The sequence below is a fragment of the Chelonia mydas genome, chromosome 7 (genome assembly GCF_015237465.2).
Source record: "Chelonia mydas isolate rCheMyd1 chromosome 7, rCheMyd1.pri.v2, whole genome shotgun sequence".
In the NCBI taxonomy this organism is placed as follows: Eukaryota; Metazoa; Chordata; order Testudines; family Cheloniidae; genus Chelonia; species Chelonia mydas.
This window is the reverse complement of record NC_057853.1, coordinates 103,406,762-103,421,134: the sequence shown is the minus strand read 5'-3', so window position 1 is coordinate 103,421,134 and position 14,373 is coordinate 103,406,762. Positions and strand designations below refer to the sequence as shown.

Sequence of the window (14,373 nt, the reverse complement as noted above, 5' to 3'; positions counted from 1 at the left end):
ACGGGGAGGGCTAGCAGGATGGCTAGCAGCGTGGATAGTGGAGAGGCGCAGCTGGCGGTGAAGACTGCAGCAGAACCCCATGGAGAGGCCTGGTAATCAGAAGTCAACCCAACCAGTGGAGCATGTAAGATGTCCTCCATACCTTCGCCCTACTTCCACCCAGGCTGGAGGTAAACTCTGCAGATGAACTTCTGAACTCTGGGGGCTGCACTGACCAAGGACAGAAACTGTGGGTGGGGTGTCTGTTGGATTGCTGGATTTAAGACCCGGAGGGGAAAAGGACACTGCCAAACTTACTTTTGCTCATGGTTTTTGGTATGGATCCTGTTTGTGGTGTTTCCCCAACATAATGCCACATTGTTTCCCTCCTTTATTAAAAAGGCTTTTGCTACACTCAGACTCTGTGCTTGCGAGAGGGGAAGTATTGCCTCTTAGAGGCGGCCAGTGGGGTGGTATGTAATTGTCCCAGGTCACTGGGTGGGGGCTCAAGCTGGTTTCACATTGTGTTATTGAAACGGAACCCCTAGATACTGAACCTGGCCCTTGGTGCTGCCAACTCTGATGGGCAGAAGGGTTACATATTGCTGTCTGATCTCAGACCAGGAAGTGGAATGACCTTCCTCGTAGTATTTGTATATGTTTTATGTATACCTGTTTCAAAATGTTTCCATGTCATCTTTTAATTAAAAAATTCAAACAAATTTCAGTCAGAGGTCATCATCTTACTCCTCTCTACTGTGGCTATATGTCAGCACTGACAGAACTCTACCCTGTGCAAGAGTTTTACCTGTTGCTGTTCTAGTACCTCTCATCAGCCTCACTGCCTAAAGAAAGTTCTGTCCATGTCAGACTATGCTCCCCACCTACATGCTGCATGCTAGCTTAAATGTTCAAGAACACTCATCTTGGGACTGACAACTGCTTATTCTCTGACCACTGTCAGCTAGCGATTCAGTGAGCACCCTGAAAAATATTCTCAACATATGTTACAAAGCCATAACAAAAAATATTTACAAACACAATATGATGCTGTCTCCATCAATGGAACCTGATGCCCTATAAATAAAATTCAGAATAGGTAGACAGGACCACCTACCCTAGACCACCAGCTAAGTATCCTGAAGAGAACAGTGATTAAAGCATTAATTAAAATGGCCTCCAAGCTGTGTTGTGTGCCAAAGCTCCTCCCAGGATACAAGAACCAGGAAGTGACATTAATATAGGTACAAAATTTAAGTTAAATAAATAAATCAAGGGCATTCCACATTTAAGCTGGTGAAGGCTTGCTGTCTTTGGTCCAGATCTTTAGAGGTACTTGGGTACTGCTGCACTCAGCATTGCAACACTTAACTGATTTAGGAGCGTAAACCTCATTTTCAAAAGGGATTTAGGCATTTAGACACCTAAAGCTCACCAATTTTCCTAAGTGCCTAAATTCCTTTTGAAAATGAGGTTTACGCTCCTAAATCAGTTACTTGTTACAACACTAAGAGTACAAATGCCTAAATACCTTTAAAAATCTGGACTTTGTTCCTCCATTTAAAAATAAAACCAATTCAAACCATTATATGGGGTTCCATTAAGACAGTATCATAGAAGATGCAATATCAGTGCTAGTTAATGCAAAACATCCTTTATTAAGAATAGAATGCACTGCCATAAATATATAATTAATCTGTAATTATGTCAACACTGGATTATTGATTAGGTTTATTTCTATGCATTGAATTTAGTCATTTCCAGTGAAATTCTATTAGGCATGAAGGATCCACAACATGATTTCAATGATAGCTAGGACAATTCTTGCAGTGAGAGCTTATCAACTTCAAGAAAGCTGTCACAATTTCCATAGTCATGGCACTGAGTGGGAGTCAGGATAAATAATAGTTTGTAATGGTATGATACATCATAAAAGCTCTTTGCATGTCAGTGCATAGGAGCTACTGATTTTACTATACTATTTGGATAAAACATTGAGACATTTCCATTGAATTTGTTAAAGTTTTATTGAAACATGTTTGCAGTCCCTGTATAAGATGTAACTATTGTTCTTGTGATGTAGCCAGTATTTGTAGCACTAACAACTCATCCTACATTGAAACCAACATTATGCTATAATGTAGCTATTATTTTTTTAAGTATATTACAGAACTGTGGTGTCCTGGAGATGTGTAGTAAGTTGGGGTAACCGTTGATTGTGGAATGGTAACCACTGCACCATATCTGGATGCTGATACAGTTAGACTGACAGACTCGGTATTATAATCAAGTAAAACATACTCACTATGCTTTACATCCCAAGTACTGGAGGATAACGTGGTTGGTAATTAAGACAAGGTCCTGGCCCTGCCTGATATGGCTGCACAGTGGGAGCAGGGAGCCTGCACCTTTCACAAAAAGACTGCAACATCTGTGCTCAAGGAATTGCACTGGCTGCTGGTAGACCTGCTATCCCCTGGGTGCAGCTTGCTAAAAAGACTATGAGGAGAAGTGAGGAATAGGTGGACATATGGTACATACCACAGAGCTGTCTGGTGAATGAGGGGTGTGTGCTCTATCTTTTTAAAGGGAACATCACAAATTACTCTTACTCATGATGTAAATGGGAAGCTCTGAGGGTCACTATGATCCTCCAAGGCAGAATGTCTCTTTATTCCCCCTCCCCCCCCCCCCCCGGCATGGTACAATGGTACTTGCGATGGGCAGTGTCTTAGAGGCACAATGTAGCCCTAAACATTTTTATTGCATTGACGACTATTGATTACTCACCAACATTATTAAATTGTTATGATCCCATTAACAAAATTCGCCAGCAGACTGAAAATTTCAGTGTGCAACAATTTAAAATGGCTGAATTATCAAACCCCCATGAAAAACAGCCTTTACAATGGAAATAACTCATCTTTAAGTATTATATTCTGAATCTGTGTTGCACTATTGAATCCACAGTAGGTTAGCTCTTATTTTGAAAGGTAGGTCATCTGCTGTCAGTGCTGCATGCACACATTTAGAAGAGATCATATTTTTCACAACTTTCCATAAAAGAAAAGAGACATCAAAAAGTACTGCTTCACTTTATAAATTAGCTGTTACTACTCAAGAAAGAGATCTTGGAGTCACCATGGATATTTTCTGAACACTTCAGCTCAGTGTGCAATGGAGGTCAAAAGGCTAACAGAATGTTAGGAACTATTAGAAAAGGGACAGAAAATATCGTAATGCTACTATATAAATCCATGGCATGCCTACACCTTGAACACTGTGTCCACTTCTGGTAACCTCATCTAAAAAATGATATAGTGGAACTACAAAAGACTCAGAGAAGATCTACAGAGATGATCAAGGGGATGGAATGACTTCCACAGGAGAAGAGACTAAAATGATTAGGACTGTTCATCTTAGAAAAGAGACAGTTAAGGGGGTACATGATTGAGGTCTATATAATCAAGCATTGTTGGAAAAAGTGAAGTGTTATTTACTGTCTCTCACAAACACAAAAACCTGGGGTCAACCAATGAAATTAAGAGGCAGCAGGTTTAATCCAAATAAGAGGAAGTAGTTTTTTCACACAAAGAACAGTTAACCTATTGAACTCAGTACCATGGGATGTTATGATGGGTCAAAAGTATAACTGGGTTCAAAGAAAAACTAGATAAGTTCATGGAGGACAGCTCCATCAATGGCTATTAGCCAAGATGGTCAGGGATGCAACCCTATGATTGCGGCAACCCTAAAACTCTGGCTGCAAGAAGCTGGGAAGGAAAGACAGGGTTGATCATTCCAACTGCCCTATTCTGTACACTCCTCCTGAAGCTCTGGTATTGGCCCCTGTTAGGCCAGGATACTGAGCTAGATGTACCATTGGTTTGACCTAGTATGGTAGGTCTTATGTTTCCCTTGTTCTTAGCACCATAGGAAGCCAGAGTAAGTGACAGATCCAAAGCATTCTGAGGAATCCTTTCAGTACTTTGGGCTCCTGCATAGGGTACATTCCATGACCTAGGATGGCAATAGCTTTAGGTAGACCCAGCTTTGTTACAAAAGTATACCAGTTACTTTCTACTGCAGTAACTTTTAATTCTGATTTGAATGTTGGTTTGAAACTCTTTATCAAACTCTACCCTCTTTGCTGAAAAGAAAGATTATGATTTTTTTTTAAATTGTCAGGATGAATTCTTTCCTCTGATACATGTGCAAAGAATTCTATTGATGTCAGTGATGTTACATGGATGTAGCAGAGGGGACATTTGGGCCAATGACGTTTACAGCTGTACTTCAGATTTTTATATTCAACTATTACATATATTTTTAGGTAAAACATTTTCTTGTGCTGTGAAAAACAAGTGAAACAATCTAGTTGTAATCAGGGGGAAAAACATGTTTTGAAACTGCTAATGAAAGCTATTCATGCTCACTGAGGGGAGAGCATATCCCATTGTACAAATGTTATTTTTAAAAATATCCCTAAAGGTCAATCCTGCTCCCATTTTAGCCAGCAGAAATTTTACCATTGACTTAGATGGCACAATACCAGGCCCTAAAGTGTTAAATGACCTTATTTAGTTTTAAAATACCATGAAGTTATGAACAACTGTGTCAAAGATCCCCTTAAATCACTGTCCGTGACTTTACCATAGCAGATGGAGCTATGAGTTACCAGGGAAGCAGACACAAAGACAACAGACCAGATATTGAAAATGATGCCAGTTTTTCATTCATTGCTTTGATTCATCATTGAAGACACTACAAGAAGTGGAAAATAACTGGTCAGCAATTCACCAAATCACAAATAATTATGTCAGGTCTTGAAACACGCACTGAATCAACACAGATGTTTTCATTTGCACCTGTATATAAGTATAAGCCTGCTCATGAACCACTGCAGCCAGTGACAACGCACCCACTGATTTCAGTGGGAGCAGAATCAGACCCAAAGTCAGTTCTGTTGAATATTTATCATTGCTACCGGCCCTGTTGATGAGCATGGTTACAGTCAGAGAAGCTACTCAGTAGGAATGGTAAAGTGGGTTCCGTGTTTACTTTCTCTTGTTTATATCTTCCAGTTCAAGAGGATAGTTGCAGCTTTTAGACACTCTTCCCATTGGAGGAGGCTGGGAGCCGCATCAACTCATGAGGGATTCTTCTTCAGTTAGGCACAATTCTACCCAGAGCTCCAGGGTGAGCAGGGGAGTGAAAACATTGTCACACCCGCTACTGGGCTGCGGTATGCTCTCCTCACAGCCAGTGAACTCCAATGCCCAATGTAAAAGTGGGGCAGGGTTATAGTCCCACTTTCTCCCCACCCCATTTTGGCTGATTTGTGCCTCAGGGAGTGCTAGAAAGGAGCAGTCTCTGGTCTTGGAGGAACACAGGGACTATGCTTTTGCACTGGGGACTGAGCCCATGGCAAGGAGATAGGGACCATATTTAAGAGTGGGTTCCTGCTCTGTGCTGGCCTCTGCCACACAAAGGAAGGACTTCCAAGAGAGAGAGGAGGCGCAGAAGAGACTCTGTCCAGCCTGAAATGCTGATGAACCCTAGACTCACAAAAACACGTAAGCTCAGTCTAGGGGAAGGTGCATCTCAGAACTATGTAATTTTCAAAGATCTCTAAACTCTCACCTGCTTTAAGAGAAAAGTCAGTTCCTTCTGTAAGCCTATTTACTTGCTGTCCTGCCACATTGTCCTTCAAAGGATTACACTGAGAAGCCCAGAGAGTGTAGATGGAACTTTGAGGGGGTATTTGTAAGTGACTGGGTGGCCTGGAAGGTCTGACACACTGGTTTCAGAGTCTAGGTAGCATTCCATATCCCACAGAAGGGGGTCAGGTGAGAGGTCTGAGCCTGGGAGTATACCTAAGCATTTCAGAGCAAGAATCAGTAACTAGACTCTACCCTGATCCTGTTGGCTTGTACACATGTGGGACCCAGTGATTGGGTCCACTCATACCAGACCAGTGACCGTACAGTCAGTTACTGAGCCAGTTTGTAAGAGGTAACACTTGCCTCTGACACATTATCAATCCCCCTGCTATGACAGGGATAAGGCACGGGGGCGATAGAGCCATTCCACCATCCCTACACCAGCTGCAGAATCTCACTAAGATATGGAAGACTGTCTATGCCTCCCTTATGGCTCCTTTACACTGGCAGAGTGGTGTTAAGAGGCAATATCAGCAGACAGAATAGGGGCCCTATGGCCTGGCCTCAAATATGTTCAGTTTACAACCCAGAAGAAGCTTTTTTCTGACTGCCAGCCTGTCAAGCTCATCATGGGGTTAGCAAAACAAAGCAAAAAGGATCCTCAAATACATCATAATCTGTATATACAGTATAAGGGGCTATATATTATTACAGAGCTAAAATTCACAGTCCCTACCCAGTCACAACAAGTTGAAAATACAGTAAAATACCAGATTAAAAAAATAAAATAAAAACCAAAACCTCAGCACAAAAGCACCTGAAAAATAAATTAGTCTTTAAGGCTTTTCTGAGCTGGTAATTTTTGAAGTATGTTGTTTCCTTTTTTAATCAGTAGGCCTTTAATATGACATGAAAGGAATTATTTTGGCAATACCTTATGTTTAAAAGGAATGATGTTCACAGGTTCAATCCTGCTCCCACTGAAGAGAACGGAAGTTTTGCCATTAGCTCCAGCAGATTCAAGCAGTCCTCAGACTGCACACTTCTATTTAGACATGTTTTTCTATTCCTAGTACAAAAGATGTGCTAAGTTACCCACAGATTGTTTGGGCAATGAGAGACAGACCTCCCTAAGGCTTTTAGATAGTAACTTGGAAACTAGCAGCAATTCACATTTACCTCTCTTCTGCCAGAAAAGTGCATGTTTTAAATATCCTCATGTAATTTCTTCAAAAACATTCTGCACATTTTCAAAAGAATGCTTATGGTGTCCCACTCAGAATAGGGTTGAACAGTTGTGTAAAATGTGTGGTTCATAAAACACAAAGATACCTTGGCAGCAATGACTCTTTACACATTACACACTCTTCCAAGAATACTCAGCCACAACCCCCCTGTATCCCAAATAAAGCCCGTCAACTAATATCATCCATTTCTCAGGAGAGGACTTCACATCCCTTTCTAAAAGGTTGCGTCACCCTGGCAACTTTCTTTTGTCTGAGAAGGCAGGCAAAATGGCTTTTCAAAGAGCCCTCGTTAATGCCTCTCTCTTACTCAGCTGATATTCATGCTGAAACAATGAAGCTGCTCCTCAAATTCATTACTCCCTTGGACATAGTCATACTCAACAACCCAGAAAGGGCTGGCATTCTATCCACTACCATATTGGTGCTTTGCATAGATCTCAACCCACATTTGTTACACTTTTGGGTTTCACACCACTTCAGGATAAAATCAGAAACCAGCCAGTTTCACTTGCAACTGGACCCAGCTTTGCTTGGGAGGTTGGCAAACTTTTGCAAAAGTTTTGACAAACCTCAGTAGTTTTTAGAGTTGATGATGATGAATTAAACCAGGCAATTTTCATATGGCTTCAGACTACCTAACAATGCCTGCAGCATCTAAACAACTCTGTTCACTGAGTCCAAGTGTTTATTTAATCACTGAAGGAAGAGGACTCATCAACATCGATGAAATCTCCTCTAGGGGTCCAGTTTTGCCTTTCTCTGCTCAGAAACAAGTGTTCTCCTGCTGCTGGGAAGAATGAGCAAGTCCCACAGTCAGGGATGGAGGGGAGGCATGAACAAGGTAACAGATTGCGTGGGAATAACTGAGGTGGAGCAATTCACGGCAATTACTTTAGGGGCAAGGGAGGGAGCATGGTGAGAGCTGGTGATTTTGATACCTGCTTCTGGCAGCCTCTGTTCTCCTCTCCTCTCTGTTGCCTCTTCTCTTCTCCCACTCCCCATCTAATCTGTGTCCTTTGCTTCTCTCCATATGTCCTTTCATTCATTTCCCTTTCCTCCTTTTCTTTTGCCCCATTCCAACTTCAGTTTATCCCAATCTCACATGGCATTCCTTTCTGTATTTCTCATTCTCTCCACTCCTTCCCTCTTTTCTGTACCTTTTGTCACCCTTTTTTAGAGTGAGTTGTTCCTTAGTGTTCTATTTCTCTAATTTTTACTTCCTTGCACTTTTACTTCCATGCTCATTCCTCCTCTCCTGCTTTCCTTTGATTTTTCTCTTCCTCCCCTTCTTCCCATCCCTTCATTCTTTCTCTTTTGTTATTTGGATTTTGTAAGTTCCTCTTCAGTTTTGCCTCACCGGTTGCTGCCACTGGTCTGTCACTTCAGACAAGGCATTACAGGGAGTAGGGCCTCCAGGTGGGTCACTGCATGCAAGGAACTTGCAGCAGAATGGGACTCACAAGAGAGGTACATTGAATGGTGATCCAATTCCCAGACATTTTGTGGTTCAAATAACAATGCTGATGTCGATAGGAATAGAATGGATTGGATTGTGATGAGGCAATAAATGGGACAAGGCAATGCTTTTCATACTCCACCCAGTAAGTGTCCAAGCATGCTCTTCACTTCATCCATTGTTTTTTTCCCCTGGAGGAGAATGAACTTGAATGCTCTCCATGATATGCCCTTTAGGCCAAAACCTGTTTCCATGAACAAAACTGTTTCCATAAATGAACTAGAAGGGCTTTATCCCTAGGAACTGTTTGTATGGACTTGATCACCAGTGAATCCAGGCTTCAGCTGCCACTACTGGGTATAAAGGACAAGCAGCTGCTTCCATTAATTACACAAGCTTTGGAGTCACTGCATGCATGCTATAAATAGGCTCACTGGCCATGCTCCCATCCTTCCCCGTCCCCACGAATATTCCTGCTCTTCAGTGAGTGGCAAAGACCTTTGTGCTGCCACACGCCATGGGGTGTGGAGATCAGGGCCGGCTCTAGGCACCAGTGAACCAAGCAGGTGCCTGGGGCGGCAAATGTAAAGGGGCGGCAGGATGTCGGGGTCTGGGGCGGCAATCCGCCCGCGGTGGTGGCGGGAATTTGGAGGTTGTTCTGTCACCGCGCGTTTCGCGCTCGGGGGCAATTCCGCGGAGGGGACGTGACTCTTCTTCAGTCGCTGGCAGCAATTCGGCGGCCGCACCATCACTCCACCTCCATGTTCGGTGGGCAGGATTCCGCCTCCCTGTTCGGCTGCAAGGTTTTTTTTTTGCCGCTTGGGGCAGCAAAAACGCTGGAGCCAGCCCTGGTGGAGATGGCCCTCTGCACATGCCCTCTGCTTTTGAGGATAAGTTAGGGTGACCAGATGTCCTGATTTTATAGGGACAGTCCCAATATTTGGGGCTTTATATTATATAGCTGCTTATTACCCCCAACCCCTGATTTTTCACACTTGTTGTCTGGTCACCCTAGGATACGTGTACTGTTTCTTTAAATCTATAACAGGTTCTAACCTAGGCAGAAGCTTTGCAGTGAAGCACAGAGAATAGTTTTGGAGTTAATTTTTTTTCTTGCTGTAGTAAAGTTCCATGTTCAGTGTTAAGAGAAAATGACTTCTTCTGTAATTCTTTATTACTGTAACATGACAGCCCACTCCCTCGAAACATAGCATTTCTAGAGAGATTCCAGACTTGTATTCCTGTGTAAACGGGGTGGGGGAAGAGTCCAGCATTTGAATTTTATTTCCAACAACACAGAGCACTAACTGAACTTGATCTGATCAGTTCCTTGACCCAGTGATAACCTGTCTGATTGCAAGGAGCTAGTATATTTTGGTGCCTTGAGGTTTTTTTCTCACTGGTAAACTCTCCAAGGTTTGAATCAAGTCTCCCACTGGCTAGCAAGTTTGGCTATCTTTTCCTTTAACAGAGCATAACTCAGCAAATGGGTATTCCCTGGCTCTCTTTGCCAACATGTGTTCTCATTTGAATAAGGAATATTCCTTGTGTCTTTTTTTTAAATTAAAAATGGGACAGTACCTCAGGTGATACAACAGCATCTTCTTACATAGATCTTTGGGCAATAAATAGCCACTTTGGCTGCCCTCCCAGTCAACAGCAGCAAGGAACCAGGGAAGAGAGTCAAGTCTACGAATCCCCTTCCCACCTACCTACATCAGACCAGTGAGCAGCCACTCTGGGACAACAGGCCACACAGCCCACCCAAACCACGATGAGGCCCATCACCCTGCCAGAAGTGGCTACTAGGGTAGACTGTAAAAGGCCATTAAATCGCCTGAAGTTCTACAGCCATTAATGCAGGCAGCAGAAAAAAGAGAACTTTCACCTTCTGATATCGCCAAATGTTCCCAGTACTAGACTTTCTCCTTTTGGACTCTAACATCTACTTCTATCACTTCCCCTGCTGATGTACCTCACTCCCCTACCCATCATCCATCATATGCTTCTCCCTCACCATCTCTATTTTTATCCTCCCTTTTCTATCACGCTCTAGCCACCTTCTCTTTCCCCCATTAACTCATCATTAGCACCCCCATTTCCCTATTCCCTTTTTACCACTCTTACTTGCTAGAACAAACAAGGAGGAAGGAAGGAAAGTAGACACACATTAAAGGGTACAGTCATTTAGAAAGAATAAAAATATTTAAAAACAAAACTTAACAATCTGACATCACCGTGGGCCAGATTTTCACAAGAGAGTTCAGCATCCAGAAGTTCAGATGGTGACATCTACAGTCAGATTAAGAGAGCACTGAATGTAACATGCTGAAGTGTTCTCAAAATCTGGACACCTACTTTGGTGCCTACATGAGTGTGTTTGAAAATTCAAGACCTATGTGTTCAGAACTAGCCAAAGCAATCCCATAATATTAGTCACTTTTATCCTTCCTCTCCTTAAATCCCACTTGTCAGTCATCCCTCCTAGTCAGTCATCTATTCTGAAGCTAAGCCCTTCAGAGCTAGTACCGCCCCTCACACTTGCTCTCTGTGGTGCCACACACATCTGTGATGAATAAATGATAGCTAGCAACAACATAATATTTTCTTCCTGATGCAACAAATAAAACCAAGAAAAAAATATATACTGAGAACCCTGTACTAGTTCAGCTTTCAGATAAACTTGCATGACATAGCAGATGCACATTCATCTGGACAAAGATTTACACCATCTCTTTTAGATCATTTAAAATGTATTCGCAAAAAGAAAAGGAGTACTTGTGGCACCTTAGAGATTAACAAATTTATTTGAGCATAAGCTTTCATGAGCTACTGCTCACTTCATCGGATGCATTCCATGGAAAAACCACTGAATGCATCCGATGAAGTGAGCTGTAGCTCACGAAAGCTTATGCTCAAATAAATTGGTTAGTCTTTAAGGTGCCACAAGTACTCCTTTTCTTTTTGCGAATACAGACTAACATGGCTGCTACTCTGAAACCTATTAAAATTGTATTGCGTTTTTCCGAAAACCATAAAAGCATGCGTATATAATGGATAATTATTAAATATTGGAAAACAGACAGGAAACTTAATATCAGCAAATTGCACACTGGTTTAGATAATTGTACTTGGGTACACAGGGTTACTCATCACTTAAGTGGTAATGATGAGGGTTATCAAAGTGTGTTGTCCTGCTTATTGACATGTGTAGTTTAAGGGTGTGGTAATTTGCTACCTTCAGATTTGTTTTCCATATACACAATACTGTATAAACAGCATGCATTTTATCTTTTTTCTGTTTAATTGCTTGCTCTAACTATTATCATGTCTCATCATCTCTTCTTTTTCCCTTTCTTTCTTGAGAAAAAATGAACAAATTTAAATCCAAACTTTAGAATCATAGACAGCAAAATAAGCATGTACTTACAACCAGAGAGAGTTTCTTCCTTGTGTGATAATGCCAGTGAACTTTGTTAGCCTTCGAGCATCTAGTTCAATCCACTGGTATGGGTCATTTCGTCCTGCACACCAAGCACCATCATAAAAATCATTTTCATTAACACCTGCCTGAAAAGAAGGCAAAGCTGTCTTCATAAATCATCACTGACAACTCAAAAGCCTTTCATGGAAAAAATAAGAGAACATGAAATCATCATTCATTCCATTCCTTCCTGTGGTTACACAGATGTTCTAAGACTCTGATGGAGTGCCCCTTCTCAGGACCTATATACATTGGGAAAGAAAACATCATGGCCAAAGTGGAAAAAATATTCTAAAATCATTTAAAAAGCCAAGATCCTGAAATATAAATTTAATTTAGGATTGACTGGCCTGATTTTGAACAGGGCTTCAACCCAACCTACCTTTCTGTGCCAGCAGTCTCAGAAAGTCTCTGTCCAGCACAAATTACCCATGAAGTCTTCTGAGCTGTGCAAATGTCTCTGTGATAGACTGACTCATTTAGAGGAAAGACTCCCCTGCTGTGGAACCCTTGCCTTCTCCTCCTAAAGTAGTTTTGGAGAACAGAGAGTTCATGCAAATGGGATCAACACATTCCACTACTTCTGATTCGCAGGGACATTCATCTCCATCACTGGGGACATCCAGGCCTCACCACTAGTCAGGGTCAGAGATTATATCAGAATTTAGGAATACCTGATGCCTCATCCTGCACGTAAACCACTAACCGTAAATGTCTCACACTTACTGTATTTTGCCAATAAATAACAAACATACAGTTTCCCAACTTTTTCAAATAAGGAGGAATGACTCAGAACTGGCCATATAAAATCCAGATGAATGCAACTGAATCTGAAGAAATTGCAATTAAGCAATAACTACCTGATCACAAAAAGAAAAGGAGGACTTGTGGCACCTTAGAGACTAACAAATTTATTTGAGCATAAGCTTTCGTGAGCTACAGCTCACTTCATCGGATGCATTCAGTGGAAAATACAGTGGGGAGATTTATATACACAGAGAACATGAAACAATGGGTGTTACCACACACACTGTAACAAGAGCGATCAAATAAGGTGAGCTATTACCAGCAAGGGGTGGGGGGAACCTTTTGTAGTGATAATCAAGGTGGGCCATTTCCAGCAGTTGACAAGAACGTGTGAGGAACAGCGGGTGGGGGGAATAAACATGGGGAAATAGTTTTACTTTGTGTAATGACCCATCCACTCCCAGTCTTTATTCAAGCCTAAGTTAATTGTATCCAGTTTGCAAATTAATTCCAATTCGGCAGTCTCTCGTTGGAGTCTGTTTTTGGAGTTTTTTTGTTGAAGAACTGCCACTTTTAGATCTGTAACCGAGTGACCAAAGAGATTGAAGTGTTCTCTGACTGGTTTTTGAATGTTATAATTCTTGACGTCTGATTTGTGTCCATTTATTCTTTTATGTAGAGACTGTCCAGTTTGGCCAATGTACATGGCAGAGGGGCTATGTACTAACACGGCTGCTACTCTGAAACCTACCTGATCACAGGCCATTTCCTGGGACGTTATGACTAGCTGCAATGTAATGATGTGTGGAGGCACTCCGAGGGCTGTTAGCTTCGTCTGGTTAGTAAGCCCCTGTAAATACCCTGCACCCAGGTGGTTATTACTATTATAAAGGACAGAGGCTCTTTGCTTTGTTCATAGCCACTACACACAGGCTTTTTAATACTTTTATACCTCCTCCTTAGTCTGTTTTACAGAAGTTATAAAGTGAACTTCTTTGTGGTCATGGCAATTCCAAGAATGGCTCACGAACAGTTTGTAATGCTTGGTATCTCCCAAATAACTCCCAAGAGCTAGCCAGGGAGACTTTATAAATATGTATTAAAGATAAACAGGATAAAACATAAACAATGAGGAGTCCTTGTATCACCTTAGAGACTAACAAATTTATCTGGGCATAAACTTTTGTGCGCTAAAACCCACTTCATCAGATACATGGAGTGGAAAATACAGTAGCAGGTAGGTATACACAGTACATGAAAAGATGGGAGTTGCCTTACTAAGTGGGGGGGTCAGTGCTAAAGAGACAATTCAATTAACAGTAGAATACCAAGGGAGGAAAAACCACTTTTGTAATGGTAATGAGGGTGGCCCATTCCAAACTGTTGACAAGAAGGTGTGAGTAACAGTAGGGAGAAATTAGTATGGGGAAATGTACTATGCATATATGTGTGTAGCATGGGGAAACGTACTGTGCATACATATACACACACTCCCATGTAAAATATTTACATCAATTTAAACTTCCATGTATTTAATTAAGGGAGTTAAGGGATTAGAATTATGATTTAAGCATGGCCAAAAGTGTAATTTTTCAAGAGTTCATTTTTAAGCACTGATTCAGTAAATTTATAACTAGGAGGATGAAGGGATTAGTGGAAGCAGGGGAGAAGATGGGCTAAAAATCAACCAAAGTATTAAATCAGGCGATTTTAGTCTTTTAATTTGCATGTTAAATAACTACTTTAATTTTAGAGATTTCAAATTCTGAATCCAGGTCCAAGTCAGTTAGGATCTTT

General features: G+C 41.6%; 1 protein-coding gene across 2 annotated transcripts in view; it reads right to left on the bottom strand.

Annotated features, from left to right (window-relative positions):
• Window positions 1-14,373, bottom strand: part of CPXM2 (carboxypeptidase X, M14 family member 2) — a 113,655-nt gene that overhangs the window by 60,984 nt on the left and 38,298 nt on the right. For both annotated transcript variants that reach the window (XM_007053058.4, XM_043551728.1), the window contains exon 4: window positions 11,776-11,915. In XM_007053058.4, the coding sequence (XP_007053120.2) occupies window positions 11,776-11,915 (140 nt within the window). The remainder of the gene's footprint in view (window positions 1-11,775; window positions 11,916-14,373) is intronic.